The following is a 26,630-nucleotide window of genomic DNA, read 5'->3' as shown; positions in this document are numbered from 1 at the left end:
TCAGTTTGGACTCATCGATGCTTCCAGCATCTTGGCAAAGATTATCCGGGTGGAGCGCTGGTCATCCTGCTATTACCGTCATGTTTCTGAAAATAACCTCTTAAGCTCTAATGGAGCCGGATCAATACAGATGGATCATTTTACTACATTTCCTTTTCATATCGCAAACCAACACCACCACTGGGAAACTGCATTCATCTCAACGTGCAATATTGAGAGGCTCCATTTAAGATGCGTTTTCTTCTCCACCCGTTGTATTTGTTTTTGACTAATCTAATTCCCCCAAACCGCTCAGAGCTATGAGTGTGTAATTTATAGGAGTGTAGTCTGCAAAATGAGCCGTTAGATTGAAAAACAATGAAGAAATGGAGACCTTTAATGAATTTCTTGATTAGGCCACAACTTTAGTGGCTGTTCTGTCAACTTCTTATCTCTTGAATTCAAGAGTTGGCATCTGTTTTGCACGTTAAAGTGAAACTTCTTCCTCTTAAATCCCATGTCGTTCTGGTCGTTACTTTACTCTTTGGCTCATCCAAACCATAAAGCTCATTAGAACAACCTCAAAACACAGAGAAAGAAGCACAGAAGTGCACCCCCCCCCCCCCCCCCCCAACCTTTAGAGCAGTGGTACTCAACAGGACCGGACCACGGGACACCTCCCTGTGGACCCAGGGAAAAAAAAAAAAAGAAGAAAAAGAAATATATGTTTTGGGGATTCTTGGAGGGGGTGTGAAAAAGTATTTGAATTGTTGTTCTGTTGTTTTCATGTTTATTTTCATGTATGTTTTCATACTCTGCACCAGACGCGGAAATCCGGGGTACGGGTGAGATTTGTCTCCCCCTAGCTTCAGATTGGACCCCCCGAGTCATTTAGAATAATAAAAATAAATGTTAAAATAATTAAAAATACTTATTTAATACAACCTGAACCCACTTATGCATCGTAAGTTATTAATAATGAAGAATTAACATAACAGTGTAAAATTAGCTAGATTAGAGCAAAATAAAAAAATAAAAATGTTGGCATGCGCGCTTCGCGCACAGGGGACCCCCTCTAGCCTCAACCCAGATTTGCGCCGCTGCTCTGCACCCCAGTTTTATTAAGTTGGTTAGTTGGGAGAGGATCCGATTTGATAAGCTTGGCTCGATTGACCGACTTAAATAAACGGATCTTTGCCTTATTCAAAAAATGATTTGTGGACCCTTGTAGTTGAGTACCCCTGCTTTAGAGTTGTTACTACGTAACTTCAGTGGTCAGGTTCTGCTAATAACTGGAGAGGAGTCAAGAATCATTCTAAGCTTGGTTTATTAGGACAGGCCTGTCAGGGTTAGTAAAATGTTAATGTCCATCCACAGTGAGACAGGCTTAGATATACAATTCACTTCCACAAGCTCCTCCTTCCTACACATCTGTTATCCATTAAAAAGAACAAAACGATCATTAAGTACAAAACACAGATCATTCCATTGTGGTCACTCTTGACCCTTTAAATTGACGTTTACTCGGGTCTAAGTCAAATTAACATTCCATGGAATTAGCTGGACACTGAGCCACTTCACCTAGACAACTAGACATTGTCTCAGAAACATCTCCATTATACTTCACAGAGAAGGAAGAAAGCTTTAAACTCTATAATTGCAATCAAATATACTATCAGTTAATAATACATACTAACAAGAGTGACAACAAAGTAAGGCTCATACTACATTTCAGAGTTTGTGGAAATCTCCTTCAAATGACTCATTGATTCATTTTCTCAGCTCAGCTCTTCTCATATTTGTATTTGATTACATAACCACAATGAAGCGAGGCTTTGAGGAGGGGAGGAGAGCTCATACCAAACTCTGAATTCAGCAGAAATAAACAGCCAATTTAGTGCTTTTTTCTACACAGCACATTGGCTGCTGATCTCTGACTCTTGCTCTGCGTCAAAGCTGTGCTTCCTGTAAATGGTGAAACTCTGCCCTAGCCCGGTGACCTGTAGCTGGGCTCTGAGGGAGTATTCTGTGTCCGGTACTCCTTTTCCCTCCTCCTTCCCTGCCTCCTCTTCTACTTCTGAGGTGAATCTGTCCCACAGAGCGAAGGACAGATCCAGATTGAAGATATCCTTCTCCTTAGAACGGCTCCACAGATGTGAATGGATGAGAGTGAATTGAGTGATTGTGCAGATTTTTCTACTGACTGATGCAGTCTTGACTTTGCTCTGCACCTCGAATGAACTTTTCATTTTGAAAGCACTTATTTGATTGGCTGTTTGTTTTTGTTTTGTTTGACACTTTACTTCAATAGACACTGAGGCATATTTTAGATTGTGCAGCTTGTGATTTCGTCCCTATTGCTTCTGTGGAAGTTATTGATTCTTCAACGGATGATTTCCAAAACCATTTTTGCCAGTTATGAACAAGCATATCCTTACTTTTGCTGTTGAATTACATTAGTTACTTTATGTTTTGTATGTAGTTTCACAACATACTTCTTTCGGAGTTGGGAGTCATTCGGTCCAGTTGTTTTCTTTCGCAGCTGTGTAAGGTTCTGATCAGCCACTGCGGATCTGTCTTAATACCGACATCCCATATTAGCCTAGTCATCCAGCCACCATGCCTGTCCGGATCATGTGCACCATCTCCTTTGCGGCCGATGACGAGCCCGGCAGGGGATCGGGCAAGGACGGCTTCGAGGACCACTACAAGCGGGTGAAGAAGGGCTGTGGCGATGGGGACTCGAGGGACTACCTAGAGGGGGAAGACGAGCCGGATGGCATTGACGACGAGGAGGACGACGCCAAAGTGGATGGCATCGCCGCGTTCTTTGACGGATGCTCGCTCCACGGAGCCAACCACATTTTTGTGGAGGAAAAGACGTGTGGGATCCGCCAGGGTCTGTGGGGCATCGGCTTCACCCTAGCCCTGTCTGCCTTAATCTTCCAGGTGGCGGACAGGGTGATCTACTTCCTTCAGTACGACCACATCACCATGCTTGACGAGAGGGTGGCGAACAACATGACCTTTCCTGCCGTCACCTTTTGCAACTTCAACACATTCAGGAAGTCTCAGCTCAGCTACAGCGACCTCATCTTCATGGGACCCATGTTGGGCTACGAGGACAACATGGCCCCCGGTATCCCGCTGGCCCCGGAGCCCGACCGCCCTCCAGGGTCTCGCTTTAGCCTCGATGAGTTCTTCAACCGCACTCGACATCGCATAGAAGATTTACTGCTGGAGTGTGACTTCAGGGGCTTGGAGTGTGGCCCCGAGAACTTCAGAGAGGTAGGCATCAGAGAACTTGGGTGATCTTGGTTGTAACAAGTAACAGCTTTTTTTTTGTAAGCATACTTTATTGTTTTTTTTATAAATCAGTAACAAATAGTATGTCATGAAAATAATGTTCCAACAACAATAGGACAGCTTCACCTTAGGCAGCAGAGTGTGCTGTTGTTGGACCGTTGCCATTTCAGCACTTAGCAAATGAAACTATTTTATGTTTCAGTCTGAATTTTTTTCTGATTTCTTCATTGTGAGTGTTGTGCGATAGCTTCTTGTATATTAATTGTTGGAAATGTTTATGTTGTCTTGATGCTGATGTCATGGCCAAGACTCTCTTGAAAAGGGCTTTCAATCTTAATGGCTAAATGATGGTTGGAAAAAAGACTGTAAAAACTCTGCAGTCATTTCAATATAGATTCAATTGCTGTAGATTTAATTTGCTTATTCTAACTTATACTACTTGTTCAGTAACAATTTGTGCTACTCTTATACATTTGACACTTGTGATTGATGTATTTGAGATGAATTTCTAGTGAGATATGGGACTGGGAAATGTTGATTTGTGTGTATGAGGGAATAGCAGAAAGCATGGCTGTTTAGAGTTGACAGAAAATAGATTGTGCCACTGTTTGTTGTGATAAATTGATGATAAATTGCTCTAATGCCAGGCTAGCACTTTGGAACTTTATTTTGTGTTTAGGTTGCTTTGCTTATACTCTTGAATTTAGATTAGTAATCACGTTTTTCATGTCCAAAGTCTAAATTGCAAATTAAAATGCTTGCCCTCATTACTCAGGGCTAATTCAGACACTTATTACAATGGCTGCTGTTGCATATAAGATGTGTTCTTAGTCACCCTGCCCAGTTCAGTAAGGTTTGTTCAAATCAAAGATCAAGTTTCATTATTCAAAGTGGCACAGATATCTGCAGTTGAACTAAACGGCCTTAGAAGGAAACATTCTGTTATAATCTCAGAGCAGTAAGAGCTGGTCTCTTGACATCCGCAGTAGGCTTTCTGGTTGCTGCATTCCCTTGAGCATTTGCAACAGCTGAGTGGAATACCAAATTAGTTTGTTGTGTTAACAATATCCTACCATCGGTCTATTGATTTTCATGACCTTTGCACAGATATGGACAGGTCTGCTCTGACTGCTAATGTCCAAGAGATAAGATCAAAGTGTAAATGCGTGTAGATATCACACTTCCCCTTTTTAGACACATTATTTCTGTACAGAAATCTTAACAATAGTGGCATTAATGTGCAAGTGTAACTTGGTACCATGTGCACACTCTCAGAGGTAAATGAACACTGAGGATTTGATTGTATGGGCTTGTCAACACAGGTGTGTACATACGCACTAATGCTAAGGAGCCATTTCCCAATTGACAGGGTTTCATTTCCCTGTCTAGTCCCAAAGGAATGAAACTCAGCCTTTGACCATTAACCTGAGCCCCTCTCTATTACGGTCTTCTGCTAATGTAGTCATCGATTTCTTCTCAAGCTGATCTGGACAGCAGCACCACACCGGCAGCTCCTGCACTAGCTGGAGACGCAGGGTCTAGATTTACATACAAACACATTGAAGGAACAGAGCCCAAGTTAAACCCATTCAATCTGGGAACGCATACCCTACTGTGTCATTTTCGATTTCTTTTTTTTTAGCTATAACTATTATTTTATCTGCTTTTTGGGGGGGGGGGGGGGGGATCGTGAAACTTTGTGCAAAACCTTGAATATATATATTTTATAAAGCAAACATATTTTAATTTTTTACATCTTGCTATGATATCAGTGGTTCTCAAACATGCCAAGGACCAACCAAAACGATATGTATTTGTCCGCGGACGCCCCCATCTCAAATCATTTTGTTCCAGGGACCCCCAGAAGCAAAGATTTTAGTTAAAAATGATATGTATACATACTATATGCAAAGATTTGCACACATTTTCACGATTTATTTTCAAAAATAGCTGATCTACAAGTTCATAGCGCGGCACTCGGTGCCGCGCTATGAGCTTGTATATCTGCTATTTTTGAATAGCCAAAGAATTCTAAAGTGACACATCAGATGCGTTCCCTGATCGAATGGGTTAAAGAAAAGAAACAAGTAAGCCTCATCCAGAATGTCGAGAAATCAGATCTACTCTGCATTTTATTTAATCTAGCATAATGTAGCCATGTTGACTTTTACATAGTTGTCGGTCCCCACTAGCCAGCATACTTGAACATTCAATTCGATATAATGGCAGCTTGGCTAAAAAGTTACCTTTATCCTTCATGAACATGTGCACAGCCTGATTGTAACTATAGAGAGAGTTAGCTCACTCACTCAACAACAGACATTATTACATGTATATTTCCCAGCTCATGCTCTTTATGCACATGTTAGTGGCGTGTACAGTACTTTATGTATTTTGTGCAATGGGTTAATTTGGCAGCCATGCAGGCACTGATAACAACATTGTGTATTATGTAATTTTTGCTGGTGGCTGTTTATAGTAATGAGACTGATAATGGCCTGTTAGTGTCATCAGGAGCATAGAGGGAGGAGCTATTTGATTGTTTTATTATCTCTGTCATTCTTTGTGGTCTCACTCTCCCTATCTCCTATCTCTATTCCAACTCTCTCTTTCTTCTGTACATCATGTTTTTGTATGTGGGTCTATCTTCCTGTGTATGTGTCAGTGTCTTATGTGTATGGGTATGTGTATGGGTATGTGCGTGCGTGCGTGCGTGCGTGCGTGCGTGCGTGTGAGTGAGAGCAGGCGCATTGCAAATTGTTTCTACCCAGTGCTTGTTCAATAGCTGGGGGTTGGTTGATGCCCTGCAGACAAGGCAAGGGTCAGGTTACAGCGTTTTCAGTCCTGGGGCAGAATGCGAGCCCCCTTAGAGCAGTGATCCAAATCCCTGCTTCCTGCTCCCTCCCTCACCCCATTAGACGGCTTGCCTTTCCACCAAACTCAGCATCACCGTCAGAGCCGGGCCGCGGCTCCGGTTTCGCCCTTCTCCTGTCTCCTCAAGAGCATCTGTCTGTTTACCCTGGCCTCAGGCTCTCACAGACACACACATAGACACACAGACAGTCGGCAAGGGAATGCTTTCAAGGGAGAGGAAAATTAAATGCCAGGTCTGGCCGCACTGCCCGACTGCAAGGCAGTAAATACTTATGGTGCAGCACTTCCTTTATGGAGTTGTTGCTCAGAAATTGTATCAGGGTAAAAGCGTAATGTCATTATTCTCAAGCCTATGCCGTGTTGTATTGGTGTGGTAAGTACATTATATATATAGACACACACACACACACACACACACACACACACACACACACACACACACACACACACACACACACACACACACACACACACACACGCTAATTGCGTAAGTAAGTAATAATGTCACAGTTTGTAACATATCGTTGCTGTCCGGCAGAAACCAGCTAACTCCATTTTGACGCTTTTTCATTTTTTCCCATAAATCAGGGCCATTGAACACCCATTACGTCTGTGTGTTGGTAAAAAAAATATTGAACCAATGAAAAGCATTAAAAAGCGCTTCTGACAAAACCAGCTAACTCCATTGGATCCTCAAATTTTTCACTGGTCCACCGGAGTTAGCTGGTTTAGCTGACTCCAGGCTCCACTCCCTTTTGACCTCCAACCTCATTGTGAGCTTGGAGGTCCATTCAGCTTTTCTTATCAATGATGAACAAAACCTCTTAACTCCACTTTTTTCATTTCCTGAAAAATGAAAATTTTGGAGTTAGCTGGTTCCTGCCGGACAGCAGAGATATGGTAATTTAATAAAGTAAAAGTTTTGTTTATTCTTATAGGAACATATCTATATTTGATTCCATAGTGTTGCATTAACCAGTTTGTTAGAAAACAGCTGCATCATATGCAGTACAAACATGGATGTTTCAAAGAGTACAACAGACTCTGCCCTTTTTTTTCTCCAGGATGATGAAGTCTTACCAAAAAAGGTGTCATATGGAACCGAGAACGTTCCAGAGTGCTGTGCTTGTCCTTCTATGGTTCATTCATTTACTAAATGCTTTGTATGACCCCTAAAAAGGTTTTCTTTTAGACCTAATGGATCTATAAAAAGGGGTACAGTATGAAGCCAGCTGCAGAACTTTTGGGCCTTTCATTTCAGTTCCAGTTACCGTTCAGTTTCATATAGACAGCAGCATTGTCAGCTTAGATGTTTACACCCCCACCTACAGTATCTCCTCCCATCTAGAGGGTCAAATGACACTAGATGAAAATAGAGTTTGATCCATTTGCTCTCAGAGTATTGACTCCATGATAAACTGCTTGTCATTACAGAGTCTCAGTTTTGAAGATGGCAAGCTCTTGTCAAAGTTTTCCTTTTCCTCCAGGAGGTGACATCACCGCATCATTAAATATTTATGCTGCTTGACTGCAAGCTTCCCTGCTGTTCTTTTGGCATTTATTCTCCATTTCCAGTTGATTTCTGTGCACAATATGTAATGCAAAACATAGCCGTGTATTGCCAGCGCTGATGAACTTCTTCCTTTAGTTAAGTTGAAATAAATGTACTCAAAATGAAAAACACTGCATGTAACTTGGAGATTGCGGAAAGTAATTACGCAGAGGAGCGTTTTCCCTCTCTTAATCTTCTTTTATACAAACAGTTTTGGCAGCCAGAACTTATCGATAGAATAAATTCACCCCCCAGTGATAAGATCACCCCATCTTATCACTGGGGTGATCAATATGTTCCCAGAAGTTAATTTCCGCTCTGGCAGATGTTTGCCTCCCTCTACTGATCTAAGTACCAACTTGACTTTTCATGTCTCACTGTGAACACAAGGGGGCAGTGTTTCATAAATCTCAGAAGCTCTCTGTCAGAGTTTCCAGCAGTGAAACCACTGCTCTTGTCTTTTTGTACAAGAAATAAATGTCCCGGAAATTCATTTAATCCCATCTCTAATGATCTCTAATGAACCCTTTGATTCCTGCTCCAGGATCATAGACAGCTGACGCCAGTGGCATTTAGGGGAGGGGCTTTAGGGGAGGGGCTCTCAGAGCTCTTGGTGTGTATGAGCTAAAACACTTTCCAGTGATTACACAGTGGATTATAGAAGTAAAAAATATATATCAAGATTCAAGAGGGTTTTATTTGTCACTCACTCACAAAAATGTTGGTGTGTCATGTTCCACTAACAATGCTATACAGTATAACAAGAAGATAATAATGTATTTTTGGATACTGGATGTAAGAGAAAGGGGGAAGAATAAAGATAAACAACTTGACAATAGTACAGGTAAAGAGGTAAAACACTTTTAGCAGCAATGGGAAAATGTGCAGATGATGGGGGCATTTGTATCTGGAATATACTGTAGATACACATTATATGTAGGTATACACATGCATAGATAGTAGATACCCTTATACAGTATATATGCATTAGTGTCAGTAACAGTATGAGCAAAAACTACAAGGGGATATTTACACATGTAATACATACAAAAAAATGTTTCTGAGCCTTGAGCCCAGGGCTTTGAGATACCTCAGACGCTTTTAAAGCCGCATTGTCACAAACAGTCCGTTACTCGGGTGTTGTTTGTCCCTCATAATCCTTATTACCAGTGACAGTGGAGAGAGACAGGAAACTATCTATCTATCTATCTATCTATCTATCTATCTATCTATCTCTCTCTCTCTCTCTCTCTCTCTCTCTCTCTCTCTCTCTCTCTCTCTCTCTCTCTCTCTCTCTCTCTCTCTCTCTCTCTCTCTCTCTCTCTCTCTCTCTCTCTCTCTCCTCTTTCTGTTATCTCTTTCTCTTTTCTTCCCCTTTTTCTCTCTAAATCTTCAGATAACCCTTCTATCTATCTCCGTATATGGACTCTGTGAGTCAGGGTGACCCAGGTAAGAAAGAACAACAGCGGCACTCTATCACTCAATGCATGTCTCTATTCCTGATGATGAATCGTTGTTTTAACGAAACACCCTTTTTTAATCAAGGCACTCATCACTCTTCTTCTGCGAGAGAGCGGTCAGTGTCTGGATGCACGGCAACCTGCATCCTGCATCCTGAAACCCAGACTGATTTATAGTACTTGGTTGCATGCCGCATCGTGACACGTGAGCCTGTAGATCTGCTATTTTCTGGTGCAGGACGCGCAACTAAGTATAAATCAGGCCGTACAAAGGTTGTGTATGCCGTGAGTTTTCTTCAATGCCTACCCATACATCATCACACAATACTAATGAGTCATTTGAGTGGCAAAGAATGAAGGAGTAGGGCTTTCATTTCATTCTTGCAGTAAGATTAATGGTGCCTAATAATGTGAAAATGAGGGATAATCCAGCCGTGTTGCAGCAATTATATATGAATAAGACATATGACAAGTGTCTGATGTGGGGCCAGTAGCCCACTTATCTACAGCTAATTAGGCTGAGAACTTGGCCCTTAATGGCTTCTTACAGAACTACACCTCTGCTTTTTACCACAGCTGAAATGGAGCATTTGGCGTCGATTGACAATGGTTTTCAGAGAGGCTGTTAAGGGGAAGGTGGTGTCCGTTTTTGCAGTCGGTATGAGGAGTGTGCACATACTGTGTGTGTGTGTGTGTGTGTGTGCGCGCGTGTGTGCGTGCGTGCGTGCGTGCGTGCGCGCACGCTGGCAAGTGGTCATTAGAGAGACCAGAATTTTATGTTACATAATAGCTATTCACCTCTATTTAACAACATCGGGGAAGGAAATGTAGGTTGCAATGGCTACTGCAGCACTAATTAAACATAAATACAGGCTAGAGCCAAGCACTTTTATGATGGCCATCACTCTGTGGCTTGTACTGTACATATGTGCTAACACGTGCTTGCGTGTGCTAGTATGTCCGTGATGCTGAGGTGATAGTTGCTGTTTCTCTCCTTCGGTCGTTTCATGGGTAGCTGGTTCTCTCGTGGTCAGCACGAGTCTCTCCTTCATACAGATGACCTGTTGTGGTGAACAGTGGATTGTGGAATCAGTCACCATCCATGCACACTGACACAGATGTTGTGTAACTTGTGTCACATCTCATGTCATTGTCTCCGCCAGGCCGAAGGCATGGCCGACACTATGTTTTTGCCCCTGTCCGTCTGTGTGTGTGTGTGTGTGTGTGTGTGTGTGTGTGTGTGTGTGTGTGTGTGTGTGTGTGTGTGTGTGTGTGTGTGTGTGTGTGTGTGTGTGTGTGTGTGTGTGTGTGTGTGTGTGTGTGTGTGTGTGTCCGTCTGTCCGTCCGTCCGTTAACAGCTACCGGTCGACGCTAATCTGTGCACGCACTCTCCCTGGATGCCAGAGCAGAACAAGTTGCCCACATTTTTCAAAACTTTTTTTTTACATTTCCTCCTACAGATTTTGTCCAAACATACAAAAACGTACACATATGTACACATTATCTCTATAGTCATGTGATCAACTCAGATCTGTCAGATTTGTCCTATTCCATCCTGATTGGCTAAGATTGTCATCTAAAGTTTGAAGATTCTCAAATCATCAGAAGAAATGCCACCCTTTTCACATTGGCGTATTATCGCGCCACCAGTAGGCAGATTTTTGTCCAAATATCACGCAAATCGGTGCACATTATGTCTATTGTCATGACTGAATTCCGAACATTGCTGGCCCACAATAACCTACCTGACCTGGTGGAGACCTGTGCTCCGAGGAGCACTTTTTCTACTTTCCTATCACTTCATCTCTCCTGAAACATCACTAAATCAGGAAGCAGGAAGAGAATGTTCAGTGATCTTCTGCAGCATTCAACAGGGGCTCCGTGACCCAAAGAGGTCCTCAGGGTCACTACAGGGCCGCCAAATTGTATGTGATCGAACGATGTGATCGTTATTTGGCTTATTTGTTTTTTCCAAAAAAGTCTAAAAAAAAAATCTACAAATACACTTGATTCATTACACATGAATCCAACATTTTATTAGCAAAGATCATTTGTAAGCAAACAAACAAACAAACAAACAAACAAACAACGTTTTAACGTTGACCCCTGTTCTAGAGACATCCTACCACATCATTCAGACACCATGCAGACACCATGCATTACTTTAGTACTGAGTTCATGGTAGCACTAGATGGATTTGAACAGTGATGAAGGGCTCCACATTAACCCTGGTGTCCCACTTTTGGTCTTTTTAGTCTGAGTGTCAGCCTAAAGTAGCAGGTTCCAATATTGTATATGGGGGCTAAGCTAATGAAGACAAAAACTACTGCTTTTCAACAAAAAAAATGCATTGTACCACCTTTTCCACTGAAATCAGTTTTTTTTTGGCTAGCGACACGGTCAACGACAAGGTTTCAATTGGTTTAAGTGTCGGCCAGGTCTCTTCCCCTAACAATGAATCAATCACAGCATGTCCGGCTGGTGCTCGTGCAACGAGACACAGCCCATGATCACATTATTCACAGTCACTAGCTAATTGGCATTGCTAATGCAATTCTAAATACCAATAACATTGGCCCAAGAGGCACACTTTGTGTCAGATTTATTTCATACTTTGTCGTCCGATGGTGTCATGTAGTGAAAATAGCAGATCTACAAGCTCACAAGGCATCGTGATGCGGCACCTTGTGAGCTTGTAGCTTGTTCATCAACTATTTTCAGTCATTTGAAAAAAATAAGCCTATAATAACATGCCCAAAAGTAGGAAGCCAGGTTGAATGTGGTTAATTGACATGGATAGGGATTTGTACCCCATACGTTGTAGAAGGGCTTGTGCATGCACACACATACTATCTCTTTCTTAAGCCTCATTTATACTACAGGCTGAGCGATACGACATGCTGTGAGTGTGTCGATTTTCAATGTGTGACATCATTGTACAACGGTGCATAACTTAAGCTTTACACACACACACACACACACACACACAATGGACCAGTACGCTAGTACCCTGTAAACCAAAATGAAATAATGTATCTGCGACCTGCTGTACAGCTGCTTTTGGACAGACTCTGTGAAGAGTTTTGGCAGTGTGCTCTGCTCCTGGGGAGCGGGGGAGGCCAGGGGAGTTATAGCGGCAGGTGTGTGTGTGTGTGTGTGTGTGTGTGTGTGTGTGTGTGTGTGTGTGTGTGTGTGTGTGCGTGCGTGCGTGTCTGACATCCCCTGACGAAAGTCTCATCTGGCCCAACAGTTTAAGAAGCTGTCATGCATGGGGTGCCTGGTGGTTCAGCCGGTTAGTGCACTGCCACTGGCCATATGCTCCTTGTGAGTTCTTTTTTTCTGAATTAAACATAATAAAGCAAACTCTGTGTGCCTGTGCTGTTTTAGAATTTGGTTTCTTTGATGTATTTCACTGTTGGACGTGCTGATATTTGGAAACCGAGAGAAGCTGCAAAATGCAGCAAACCCAGGTTGTTGGCATTTGAGTTTGATATGGATTGCGTGCGTGTGTGCGTGTGTGTGTGTGTGTGTTTGTGTGACAGATATTATTGTATTTTTTGTACAGTATGTATCCTATCCTAACTTTGTCCTCTTTCAAGGTTCATATTCACTGACAACTGCACATGCACACACACAGTACATACACATAAACACGCAAGCTCAACCAGCAGTGCACACAATACACCTACGGAGGTCATAAAACCTGTGGATATATGTATTTCTTACTATTAGTGTTCATTTGTAAATGTCAGGCGAAGCGGGAGTGTTTCCTTCTCACAGTGGGAAGATGAATATCTTCCCGTGCACAGCGAGCGGATACAGTATGGGCAAGGAGAGCCATGGGCACCAGGAAGAGTAGGGGTGCTGGGAGCATGGGGTGTGTGTGGTGCTGTTAGTTATAGCTATAGGTAGCTTACCCAAATCTGGAGCTACCTCCATCAAAAATGTCTCCACTGACAGCGGTCCGGGCATAGACTCCAATGTAGCCTGACAGCGCGTCGCGGGTTTAAGTCCCGATCCCGACGGCCTTTGCTGCGTGTCACTCCCCATCTCTCTCTCTCCATTTCCTGTCTACTTACTGTAGGCTACTATCAATAAAGGCATAAAAAGTAAAATGTCTCCACTTCCTCAAAACTCACCTGCAACCATGAAATGATTTGACACAGCAAATCATTTCATGTTGTGATGCTATGTCAGTGGTGGCTGGTGGCTCAAACAGTCAGTGCACTGATTTCATGCTCCTTTTGACTTGCGGTTACTTGGGTTTGAATCCCACTCTCAATGTCTTGTCTCGCGTGTCTCCCCTCCAGACACCCTGATAACCAGGTGTTTCATCATCACGTATGCCTGATGTGCATTTCTATTGGCCTGCAATGGTTCATCTTGTCACTTTCTGGAGAAGCTATAGCAAAAGCGTGATTTAAAAGGTTTCCCTTAAACCCAAGGTTAAACATACAAGAGGCCTCACGGATAATTGTAATTTTAAACAGAGATTAATTTGTTTTTATTTATTTTATAAAAATACACTACACTTGTTTCTTCTTGTACTACTGCAGCCTGATTCTGAACCAAAAATAAGTCAACATTTCGGGATGCAGATGTTATTGGCTTAATGGCTTAATGTCGTTTCATTTACAGTACATACATGTTACAGTATGTGCAATTTCTAAAAAGATGAACTGATACAGTGATACCCACCCGATCGGTTCAGAAGCGTGCACTGCTTCGTCCTGTAAAACCGCGCCCATCTGGGTGAAGTGGGAGTCCCGTCTCCCCTCTGCCCTTGGTTTTCTGTGTCTCTACACTCTCCTTTTTTTCTTATAAAGCTGTAAAAGTACCACACTCACAAAATGTCATTCCCTGTCTGCTGCTGAACTGAACTGGGACGGGCTACCCTCTATCATACCAAGGAGGATCGTAAATAAATATGAACCTGACCCATCCATCGACAAAACTTAAGCTATATGACTTTTAAGTCAATTTTCAGATTAGTGCAGTAATGTTAGCATAACAGTTTAGCGTACTTGAGGGGTATTGCAGTGTTTTGTATATTCACAACAAGTTCTTAGCATTATCTGCAACACACACAAGTTGCAATTAGGCTATTACAAAGTGATTATTATACTCTTAAAATTATGGCTGTTGAACTGATTCCAAATTCCAGTTCGTTTTAGTACTCAACCCTAACTACTTAGCACTTAAGAACTTCACTTTGCAAATTTGAAAGTAGGGCTCTTAAAGTGCATAGTTTAGTAATAGTAGCTTGTCATTGCCAAGTATACAAGGACAAGCAGTTAGGGTGCAGTTTAAGTTGTAATTTATAGATAAACATACTTTATACACAGCATGTGTATTAAAAAAAAGCTTTTTTTATCATTAGCATTGCTAAAATGCAATGAAACTTTAAAGGACTGTATGAGTGGTACTGGTATGACTCATGTAAACATAGTGCACGTATATGTAGGCTACAGTATGGCCAATTTAATAACATTTTAGTGCAAAATAATAAGTTGTCACAAGACACTTTACATATACTGTAGAGCAAAGAGACCCAACGTTTGCCCCCTGAGTATGCATTTGGTGACAAAGTGGCAAGGAAAAACTCATCAACAGGAAGAAACCTCAAGCGGAACCAGGCTCTGTGGTGGGAGGCCGTGTGCCTTGACCATGACGGGGTAGAGAGAGTAACAATAACAATCAAATCTGTGTCTAGATGATGACATATATTGACAGTGGTATGTTTCTTTAACAGGCAATTATTTCCCAGGTAAGCCTCATTGTATGGCAGCACTGACCTGACGTGTGTTAGTTAATTCACCTTTACAGCCTGGGAGAGTGAGAAACTATTGGAAAATCAGCCTTTTGACACGTGTCCCTAACGGCAGATCATGTACACAATTATCTTTGAAATTGTCTCCGTAAATCACCACCTGCCTTCCTGTCAGCCCCCACAGCTTGCGGAGCCCTGACTCCTGCCTCTCTCCCGCCTTCCCTTGCTCCCCCCTTCACTTCTCTCCCCATTTTTCATTCGGCCCAAAGCGACCCCCAAACACACACACACACGCGCACACACACACACACACACACACACACACACACACACACACACACACACACACACTCCTCAGTGTTAATTTAACTTATACCGTATGGGTCCATTTGGTATTTGTACACTTTCAGTTACAAAATCATAACAGATTTTTGTATTCTACGGTGCAGAGAGACCGAGTGCAGCGAAAGAGAGGATAATGTGGAATTGGATTGCAGGATTGAAAACTAGATATAATAGAGAGACACAGAAAGAGAGAAGTACCTGTAGAGAATTTATGATGTGAGATGAGAAACGATTGAGAATGGAGAACACAACAGAGGGTGTGGTGAGGTGAGATGAGAAACTATTGAGAATGGGGAACACAACATAGTGTGTGGTGTGTTGTCCTATACTAGAGAAGAGACAGTCTGTTCAGTACACTCTGACAAGCAGATTAAGGTGTGGGTGCGTGCGTGCGTGCGTGCGTGCGTGCGTGCGTGCGTGCGTGCGTGCGTGCGTGCGTGCGTGCGTGCGTGCGTGCGTGCGTGCGTGCGTGCGTGCGTGCGTGCGTGCGTGCGTGCGTGCGTGCGTGCGTGCGTGCGTGCGTGCGTGTATAGACAGGTAGATAGATTGAGAGAGAAAAGTTGGTTAAGTGCTGTTGCAGAGAGCGAGAGAGAGAGAGAGTGCACGAGCACAGAGAGATGGATGGAGAGAAATCAAGGAGTAGCTGAGTGAGAGAGAGAACGATGGAGAGAGAAACCGGCCGGGAGAGAGAACATACAGCCATTTAATATTAGCTGAGAAAAGCTGGCTGGCAGCAGAGAGAGGAGGGAGAGAGAAACAAAGATGGATTAAAAGCATGTACAGCCAGGTAGATGGATGAAGACAACAAGAGAGATTGTGGAAGTAACAGGGTGGTACTACTGGCCGCCCTGTGGCCCAAAGTTTGACTGTCCACAAGTCAAGGTCTTGCCCCACCCAAGTCGAGGGCTCAGGCCTGACAGTTTGATTAAATGTGTTGGGCCTCAACACCCCTGAGCTCTGCCAAACAAACCATCAGCCTATCATGGAAGCAGATAAAACCAGCCACCCTCCTGCCCCCCGGAAATGTATTTAAGTTTCACCGCCAGAGGAGATACTTTCCATTGTGGAGATTCTCTTTTCTCTCCCTTTTAAAATTAAGCACTAATGAGAGGTTAGCATTTTTATTGGCTTGTGTAATTAACCTCACTCATTGTCATTCCAGCCAAACACACATAGCTTTTGGATGATTACACAATTTGTACACACATCTCAAATATTGACAGGCAGACTGTATAGGCAGCGGTGTGCAAATTAGTTTTTTTAGCCCCAGGCAAAAGATGTACTGCTTGCCAAGTTATTTTATCCGTGTCTCCTTGACAAAACGACTCATAAAGGATATGACATCAGTCACAATTTGATGTATTTTTTTTGTTTTCTTTTGTCTATTTTCACCCATCACTCACATTCCCCATAGGTTTTCATTTCTGACATTTACTTAGAAATTGAAATACGTGTTTTGATTTGGAGGGACTGTTGAAGTAAAATTAATCTGAAAGCATGTATGTACAGTATATATGTATTTGTGAATATGAATATCTCACTTAAAGCCAGCAATAAGTAACACCTAAGTATGTTAAAAGGATTCATGCAGTAGCTACTAATGCATCAAACATTATTCTGCCACGTCACAACACACAATACGAACGGAAACTAATCTTTATGTACTTTTAAAATGTTTGCTGCTGCTTTTAAAGGTTAGTTTCATCACAGTGTGGACAGACATAAAAGGAAGTTGATCTTCCATTAACAGTCGGTCAAACAGTGTCAGGATATGTCCAAATGTCTCTTGATACCATCAAAAGAGTCTGGAACCTTGTTCCTTGGGATTTGATGTCTCCATCACAAAATCAAAATTGAACTGAACTGGCAAAGATCATATTTTGCTTTGGGGTGGATGTCCCCTTCAATACAAAGGACGTTGGACTGGCTCAACTCTTTAGTCTTTATAGAAATAAGAAGCCAGTCATCTTATAAACCTCAACGTTCTGCTGTGAGAGTATACTAAACACTGAATAATCAATAGGCTTCTATCCAAACTGCATTTTTCTACCCAATACTAATCAAGGAAACTGTTTTTTTTTCTGTATAGGAATTCTTCTTTATGCCCCTCTGTTCATTCTTGATTGAATCAGAGAGGTGCATTGGGAGCGATTTGTCTTCCCCTTCTTGATCCATTAGTCACCTCTGGGTGTCTTTTAGAAACCCTCTCTATTTCCATAAAGTGTTGTGCATTACGTTTTCACCCATGCAGAGTGATTCATACTGCATGATCAGAGAACTCTGGCCCAAGGCCCCTTAACGATTGTCCCTGTTCATTCTCATAATGGTCATTAGTGAGACTCCTTACCCAGCATTTTGGAGCGGGCATGTTATTCCATCATCGTTGTCGTCTTTGTGGTGATGTAGCAATGTTTTGGTCTTTTTCCCGTCAAGAGAGTACATCATTATCCCTTCACAAGGACGGATTAGTTTGTTGAAGCGACCCACTCCTCCAGCGATGTGTCTCTGACTTGTTGAGAGTTCAGAGGCAGAGTAGGGAGTCAAATAAATACTGTGAACACAGAAATGTCAAAATATATCCCAGTGATTTCCGAACACACCAAACGCCTATAGGAACTTCATAAAGGCTAACTTTTTGTTATGTGACTAACTTTGGCTTTCCTGCTGCACACACACATAAAGGCTACACATGACAGAACAAAGCAAAGATAATTGTATTTTCTCCCACTTTTTTAATCCACACCCCATCTTTCTCCCAAAGTGCATATCAATGTTGTTCCACGCCAAGGTTATTATAGTTAACGAAAACTAACTGAAGACCTTTTTAAATGCCTTTAAATTACCTTTTCAATCCTGCACCTGACAAATAACCCAAAGTATAAAAAAACTAAAACTAACACTAAAACTAATCAAAAACTAACTAAACTAAACTATTAGCATTTTCACACAAACTAGCAAATCTGCTCTAAAAACAGAGCAGAAACTGAATTGGAAAAAAAAAATCTAAACGAACTAAAACTAAACTGAAATAACTATAACTAGTGCAGCGGATAAAAGCAATATTTTGGGAGAATCGTTCACTTGGTGATACAAGCGTGAAACTTGGTACAGATCATCTTTAGAGGTCATTTATCGATTTTTTTAATCGAGCCACTTGAAAATCAAAGATGGCGGCCATTTTTCAAGATGGCCGACATCTTAGTGGGCAGTTAAGTGATATGATGGTTTATTTGGTGATACAAGCATGAAAATTGGCATGAGCAGTCTCTGTGGGTCACTTGACAATAGGCCACCCACAGCTACTTGAAATTTCAAGATGGCGGCCATTTTTCAAGATGGCCAACACTTTAGTGGAGCAATTAAGTTATATAATGGTTTATTTGGTGATACAAGCATGAACATTGGCATGAGCAGTCTCTGTGGGTCACTTGACAATAGGCCACCCACAGCTACTTGAAATTTCAAGATGGCGGCCATTTTTCAAGATGGCCAACACTTTAGTGGAGCAATTAAGTTATATAATGGTTTATTTGGTGATACAAGCATTACATTTGGCATGAGCAGTCTCTAAGGGTTGCTTGACAAGAAAACACTCCCAGCCACTTTACATTTCTATTTTCAAGATGGCCGCCCCCTGGATCCTCAAAAGATAAATTTTCTCATATAAATTTATGTTTTTTTTTCATTAAGGACGATTATACGATTATTATTATTATGCTAAAGAACAACTTTTAACACATCACAATATAGTTGTGTTGATTTGTTGATCATAGATAGATTAGATAAGAGTGAATATCTGCACTACCAGGGCACACTGGTGATATATCACTGCTGTTAAACTCAGAGTGGGGTTCAATGTCAGCTAATTGAAAGTTGGTATCCCAAATGCTGTCTAATTTACCCCAAAACAGTTAGATAGCCGCACCTGAATTGACAGGTTGTGCCAGCACGGGAGAGCCGAGCCAAGGTTAATGGGGTTTTAGTTAACCGGATGGTGTACAGATCGCTCAGGATTTAAATGGCATTGGATGAACGATCGAACTAAGTGTAGGGTTAAGGCACGAACTTAGTTGTATCCCATACATCAAAGTGCTTGGTAAAAGGTGGTAAAAGGATAAACCCTCGGCCTCTGCCTATGCTGCAGACATGGCAGAAGCCATCATAACAGTTGTGAAAACTAACTGGGACAGATGTTTAATTTGTCAGCAGGTCACCAAGGAAAAACTCATTCAGCCGAGTTTATTCAACAGAGAGCACGATCGTACTGGTTATGATACCATTGCAAGAAATGTTCCATTATTTCATAAGATCAATGCTCTGCCTATCTTACTTAGTCCAACCCGACTAGATGAAGGTGATGGCATAGAAAGCACATCGACAAGAAACAGAGCAAAATATAATTCAAGCTGTAAACTTAGGTTCAACAACACAGAGCTGGAAAGGGCCCAAAAGAGAGCATCTACATCTGCTGAAGACACTGAAGATACCAAAGATATCCATGTCAAGAGGCCAAGAAGATCTAATGTATGACCGGTCCAGCGATGTCACAACTGTGAACGAGGCCAGGCTTGATCTCTTTGCCAGAAAGCAAAGACAATATGACTTGATCCCACCAACTCAAGCAGCACTCAAAGAGCATGCCAAACATGCTTCTTATGAGGCTGGATACGTGTGGGGACAGGCATTGAAGCGACATCCACAAATGCCGAGCCCATCTGACTGGGGATGGGTGGAACAGGACGAGAAGTGGAAAGTCTTCTGGACTCCACTTCCACCTATTGCGGAGAGTTGTTGGGAGTTGACCAAATGTGGGTGCTCCAAGGCATGTACTGGAAGGTGTAACTGCTTCAGATATGGACTCAGTTTCACATGCCTATGTAGTTGCCCCTGCTAGAACCTATTTGCATGTTTATTTTGCCAGAGTTATTCCCTGTTGTCCTCTGTGTTTTCAAGTGGAGGCCTATGGCTCGGCTTCCCCTCGTCACATCGACGCATCATGTTTTACTTTTTATCTAGTCTATTACTGTGTAATTTTCAGTTGTTACTTTGTAACATTGCTTCCACTGCCTTCCACTGCCATATCTAACAGTGAAGCACATTTTCAGTTTAGTTCCTTAGTATCGTTTGTCATGGTTCCGTGGCTATTGCCATTCAGTATTAGCCATTACTCATAATTTTGGAGCACTGTCCGTTCAGCACCACAACTGTGCTTATCAGCACCACAACTGTGCTAATTTATTCATCTTATTTTTTGTATCCCCACCCCTTAGTATTTATTTGACACATGTAATGGCTGTTAGTTTAAAAAAAACAATATATATATATATATATATATATATATATATATATATATATCCTCCCTTGTGACTGTTACCTTGTCGTGGTAAGGGAGCTTGTTTAGGCCTACCTCAGTGAACCCTGAGAGCTATGCCGGTGGGAGGCAACTCCTGACAGGTCTTACCAAACTGGACAGGTCGTGGGCGAGGAGTCAGACAAAACACAGTCAAACAACCTCTCTTGACAGAGCTTTTTGAGGAACCCAATACATTTCTATGAGAAAAGGTATCATTTAAAGATTGACATCTTGAAATTTCAAGTGGCTGTGGGCGGTTTCTTGTCAAATGACCTTTTGAGACGGCTCATGGCAATTTTCATGCTTGTATCACCAACTAAATGATTTCTTAAGCTTAACTAGTCCACTAAGGTGGTGGCCATCTTGAAAAATGGCCGCCATCTTGACATTTCAAGTAGCTGTGGGTGGCTTATTGTCAAGTGACCCACAGAGACTGCTCATGCCAATTTTCATGCTTGTATCACCAAATGAACCATTATATAACTTAAATGCTCCACTAAAGTGTTGGCCATCTTGAAAAATGGCCGCCATCTTGAAATTTCAAGTAGCTGTGGGTGGCCTATTGTCAAGTGACCCACAGAGACTGCTCATGCCAATTTTCATGCTTGTATCACCAAATAAACTATCATATCACTTAACTGCCCACTAAGGTATCGGCCATCTTGAAAAATGGCCGCCATCTTGGATTTTTGAGTGGCTCGATTAAAAAAGTCAAAGAGTTGACCTAAAGGAATGTTCATGCCAATTTTCACGCTTGTATCACAAAGTGAACGATTGTTCCTACTATCCGCTCTACTAAACCTTGTTCCACGCCGGACACAGACCTGTATGAAATGAAGATGATGGAGATTGCGATCTGACAAGTCGTGAATGCATTTTGACGATGGTGGTGCCTCCTTGAAGGTCCACCACTCATCGCTCCCATTCATCAAAGCAGGTTTAGTGATAATCAGATGAGATGAATAAAACCCAGAATGCCTGCTGAAGGGGCAATAACCACCAACAATCCAACATGCAATGTGGTCAACATGGAAATGAATGTAAAGGCACCGGGAAGCAGAGTGGATGCTCCAGTGAAAGCAGTGAATGGAAAAGATTGGAGAGTGGAGGAAAAGATTAAATCTGCCATTTCCTGCCTGGTGCCTTTTTTTCTGTGGTTGGTGGGGCTTGACTCACTACAGTCTACAACACAATAAAATCCTCAGTGTTGATGTAACTCCAAGAGTCTGAAAATTTACCCCTTTTTGGATCATTGGACAAAGGGCCATTTTTACATTCTCACAGTTAAATCAGCACTGTGGACTTTACTATGTGCTGAAACTTCATTGGAGACCCTCGAACTGTCAATGGTTCAGCCTGGATGATGAATATCCTGCCACACAATCTGAGAGGGGGCCCTTTTTTGCACCCAAACATTTAGGTACAACTCACGGCCAAAGCAGTGCTCCAATTCTCTCCCAACTTGCTCATGGCTTTTCTGACAATAACATCTACTTTATTTTCCACCATGTTGTGAGCTTGCAGGTCTGCTATTTTCACTATTATTTTTTATTTGAAAAGTACGGTATATTATCATTTCGATATTGAGGTGTTTGTGGTGATGGTGGTGATGTTGTTGTCCATAACGCCCAGCCCTAACACACACACGCACACACACACACACACACACACGCACACACACGCACACGCACACACACACCTACTCGCCCACTCCAGCCATGACCAATATTTCTCTCACACGCATTCACAGAGACTTCTGAACAGACCAATCTGTCTCCAACACAAACTCACTCACACAGTCATACACTCCTCGTATCAACCTGTGTCTCTGTCACACACACACACACACACACACACACACACACACACACACACACACACACACACACACACACACACACACACACACACACACACACACACACACACACACACAAACCCACCCAGTGTGACAGAAGGTGCTCTTCCATAAGCCAGGGGAGGGGTCCGAGAGCTATAGGCAGCGGTGAAAGAATAATCCGATTTTAAAAGTGTGTATTAAACATTTTACTTCAGTAAATGTACACAAGTATTGGCATCAACATATACTCAGAGTACCAAAGTAAAAGTACTCAAATCTTTCAAAATGTGTAAAAGGTTTTTAAAATTGCTGATCTACACGCTCACAACACATCGCAATGCAACGTGTTGTGAGCTTTTTCGATTAACCAAAGTATAAAATATTGCTTGAGTGGTTAATGTAGACCTATAAATAATAATAATAATAATAATTATTATTATTATTAATCTAAATCTGAACAGTACTGTAACAAGCAGGGATGAGCTGTAGGGGGTGCTATGGGGGGTCGGCGACCCCTTAGTTCTTCTGGCGCCATGGGGGCTGGGAGCTCCACATGCACGCGCGAGCACGCACCGTCAGCTGCGGTCTTTAACACCTTAAAGTTTAAACAATAGCCTCTCAAGGTTCGCGCCGTCAGCGGCGAGCCGTTCTCAATAGCGTCTACCTGGCTGCTTTGCATTACATTAGGCTAATCGAGAAAAGCCATGGACTTGAATTGAATGTGTACATTCCTCTCACAATGAGAGACCACAGTCTCTGCACTGCAGAGTGTGAAGGGGATCGCTTAGAAGAGGACCCAGTTCTCTGAGACAAGACAAAGACAAGTTGTCTGATTATTTTAAGTACTTATGTGTGGGTGAGTCTATGTAAAGGGCTTTTATATAATACTAAAAGGAAAATAAAATAATTAATTAATTGAAACAAAAATAAAAACAACAAATTAACAATGCAACTAAATAATAAGATATAATTACATTACAATCACATGTTGAATACAGTATTTCAACTAGCACTGAGCTGATTGGCTATGTGCACATGCGTGCGCGTGCACGTGACGTCAGAAAATATAGCCCCCTAGTTCAAAAATCCACAGCTCATCACTGGTAACAAGTAACTAAAGCTGTCAGATAATTGTGGTGGAGTAAAAAGTACAATATTTGCCTCTGAGATGTTGTGGAGTATACGAGTATAAAGTATCAACAAAGATATATAGTAATAATACTCAAGTAAGTATTTACAAGTAAAGTGAAACGTCCTCAAAATTCTACTTGAGTATAGAACTTGAGTAAATGTAGTTACTTTCCATCAATGGCTATAGGATCAGCCTATAGATGGCTATTACTTTGGTTAAGAGCAGTGTGTGATGACAGCCATCCAAGCATGAACCTCCACTTAAGCCATGCATTCCTCAAGGGAGGCATGCTGCCACAGGAAATGCCTTGGTGATGGTGCACTTAAGCCTGTATAACCTGGTTTTGAATGCATGCGTCTGATATCATCACCTATACTGGGACAGCTCAGGCTTAAAGGAGCCATTAAAAGCTGAGTTATGCTTTTTGTGATGCTGAAGATGCTGCATTACCTGCATTTATTTAGCTGGGAGTTTTAATGTTTTTATAATTGTCTCATGCCTCTCATTACCTGTGCCATTAGAGGGTTATTACAGGGCTGCTGAGCCACAGGGGGGGTGTTAAATATTTTGTGTATATACACTTGGTCTGGTGTTGTCAAACATCCTTCTGGTGAATGCAGGGAATGCTCTTGGACCTACAGTATTTAGAATGCAACTGGTTGCACTATTATCATAATGGTCTGTAATCTTGTGAGCTACTTTTTATGAAAAATATATGGTGTGTGTGTGTGTGTGTGTGTGTGTGTGTGTGTGTGTGTGTGTGTGTGTGTGTGTGTGTGTGTGTGTGTGTGTGTGTGTGTGTGTGTGTGTGTGTGTGTGTGAGTGAGACTGTGTGTGTGTGATGGCTATAGAAAAGGAAGACAAATGATCCGTATCCACTGAGAGCAACGATTTCATTCAGTAAACAGCGCAGAGGAATTATTATAGGGTCTGACAGCAAAGACAGAACGGAGCGGGGAGGAGGACGGAGCTACAGTTTATAGAGAGAGAACCAATAATTGCGTGGTTCTAAAATAAGATCCGTTTGGCTTATTGGCTAGTATTGGTATTTGGTGAAGTAAATGCTCTGGACTCCTGTTGCATGCGCACTAAATAATCATTTAGCATAACTTAGCGATCCGCGGACATGAAGCTTAGGCTACGGTTCGCTCCGCGACTGACATATTAACTCCCCCCTCCACCGACAGCAGACCCCCAAATGCTGCTCAGTGCCGGAGAGGAGAGGGACAAGGAGAGAGGAACGCACTCCACACATTATGTGCGCTACATGCGCTTCTTCCGAGCAGCTCTCCAAAGAAGTACCTGACAGACAGCCGTCTGTATAGTCACGAGTGGCCGCTGGATTTTCAGTTCCTCGATCAATCCAGACCATGGAGGACCGATGTTGGACGTGAGCATTCGTATTTTGGCCCGTCCAGGTTTTTTTTTTTGCAGTCTGTAATTTATTGACGGTCGCTAAAAATTTCGAAATATCCAACTGGGGGGTGAATATCCAACCTGAAACCAACTTCTCCACGGTGCATTCAATTCCCCCCAAAATGTGCCAACAACAACAGTACGACTCATCCGGATCCAAACCGAGACCGGGCGGCTCTCTGTCCGACGCCGGCAGGCTGTTCCTGAAGCACACCACCATGCACGGTCTGAGACACGTCTTCCTCAGCGGCTCCTACCCGCGCAGGGCGGCGTGGCTGCTGGCTTTCCTCGCCGCGCTGGCGCTCCTCTTCACCTGGTCGTCCAACCGCGTGCGGTACCTGCTCTCGTCGCCCGTGCACACCAAGGCGCACATGGTCTACGCCAAGCGGCTGGTGTTCCCCGCCGTGACCATCTGCAACCAGAATCTGTTGCTCCCCCGGCGCATGAAGAAGACGGACATCTTCAGCGCCGGGAGGTGGCTCGGACTCCTGGGGAGGAATTGGCAGATCTCTCCCGCCGCCCGAGAGGCGCTCGCTGCTCCCCCGAACGATGGGGAGCACCAAGATCCCGCGATGCCGGGTAACGAGCCCCCCTGGTCACCCTTCGCTCGGATTTTAGACTTCGGCCACTTTCTGCCCCCTCCTCGGGAGTCGCAGCCGTCCATGAGGCAGCTGCTGGACCGGCTGGGACACCAGCTGGAGGAGATGCTGCTGTACTGTCGCTACCAAGGAGAGCTCTGCGGGCCGCGCAACTTCAGCACCGTGAGTGTGTGGACAGCTCCTCCAAAGTTCAAATATTATCCCGTACAGTGGTTCTCCACCTTTTCAGGCCGTGACCCCACAAAAAATGTATCATATTTGAACTGGGGACCCCCCACCCTGATAAGCACTTGGAATTGTAGGAGTTGAGGCATTACATTTTGTTTGACTCGGTTCCACAGATAAATATTGTGAAAATAGCCGATCTACAAGCTCACAACGCCTGGCATTGCGAGGCGTTGTGAGCTTGTAGATCGGCTATTTTCACAATGTTTGCCTCTTTCTTATATTATTTGACAATTTGGCCAATGTTCTTTTATAGTATAGTTTGTTGATTACTTTTTTTTTTCTTTTCTCTATCTTTTTTTTAGATATTAAAAAGGTCTTAAAAGTCCTTAAATTGTCACTTCATGTCATCCGGGGGCCCCCCAAAATCATGTGGGGACCCACCTGGGGGTCCCGACCCACAGGTTGAGAACCACTGGTATAGAAGCCTATTTCTGTTTTGTTTTGTTGCGTTGCGTTTCGATTGAGGTGGTTCGTGTTTTTTATGAACAGTGGCCCACGGATCTACCCACGGTCCGTGGGTAGATCACAACAGCTATAGCTCTTATGCTCTATTCGTCTTTAAACCGCAGAAGCTTGGTTGAAGATCATTTTGAAATGTTGGTAAAGATATAGGAATGCTGTTTAAAATTAACAGCTGCTAAACTGATTTGGATCGTTTGCAGTAGTGGTCGGTTGTTTTGATGCAGTCTGTATGCTATGTAGGCTATGCCTAATTCATTGACCTGATTAAGTTTGATGATCGAGTTGACTCATTACTTCATCAGTGCAGATTCAAG

General features: G+C 42.7%; 1 protein-coding gene across 3 annotated transcripts in view; it reads left to right on the top strand.

Moving 5' to 3' along the window:
• asic1b (acid-sensing (proton-gated) ion channel 1b) overlaps positions 1-26,630 on the top strand; it is a gene marked incomplete at its 5' end in the record, with an annotated part of 237,810 nt that overhangs the window by 176,347 nt on the left and 34,833 nt on the right. Inside the window, one exon of one of the 3 annotated variants that reach the window (XM_080424272.1) lies at positions 2,599-3,267. The exons of 1 other annotated variant lie outside the window; for it this stretch is intronic. In XM_080424272.1, the coding sequence (XP_080280398.1) occupies positions 2,599-3,267 (669 nt within the window). Of the gene's footprint in view, positions 1-2,598; positions 3,268-25,149; positions 25,789-26,630 lie in introns of those variants that run through there. One more of the 3 variants, XM_080424273.1, reaches the window with a different exon arrangement.

Source organism: Gymnoscopelus braueri (assembly GCF_963280865.1).
Source record: "Gymnoscopelus braueri genome assembly, chromosome: 3".
NCBI classification, from domain to species: Eukaryota; Metazoa; Chordata; class Actinopteri; order Myctophiformes; family Myctophidae; genus Gymnoscopelus; species Gymnoscopelus braueri.
This window is presented reverse-complemented; position numbering and strand designations above follow the sequence as displayed.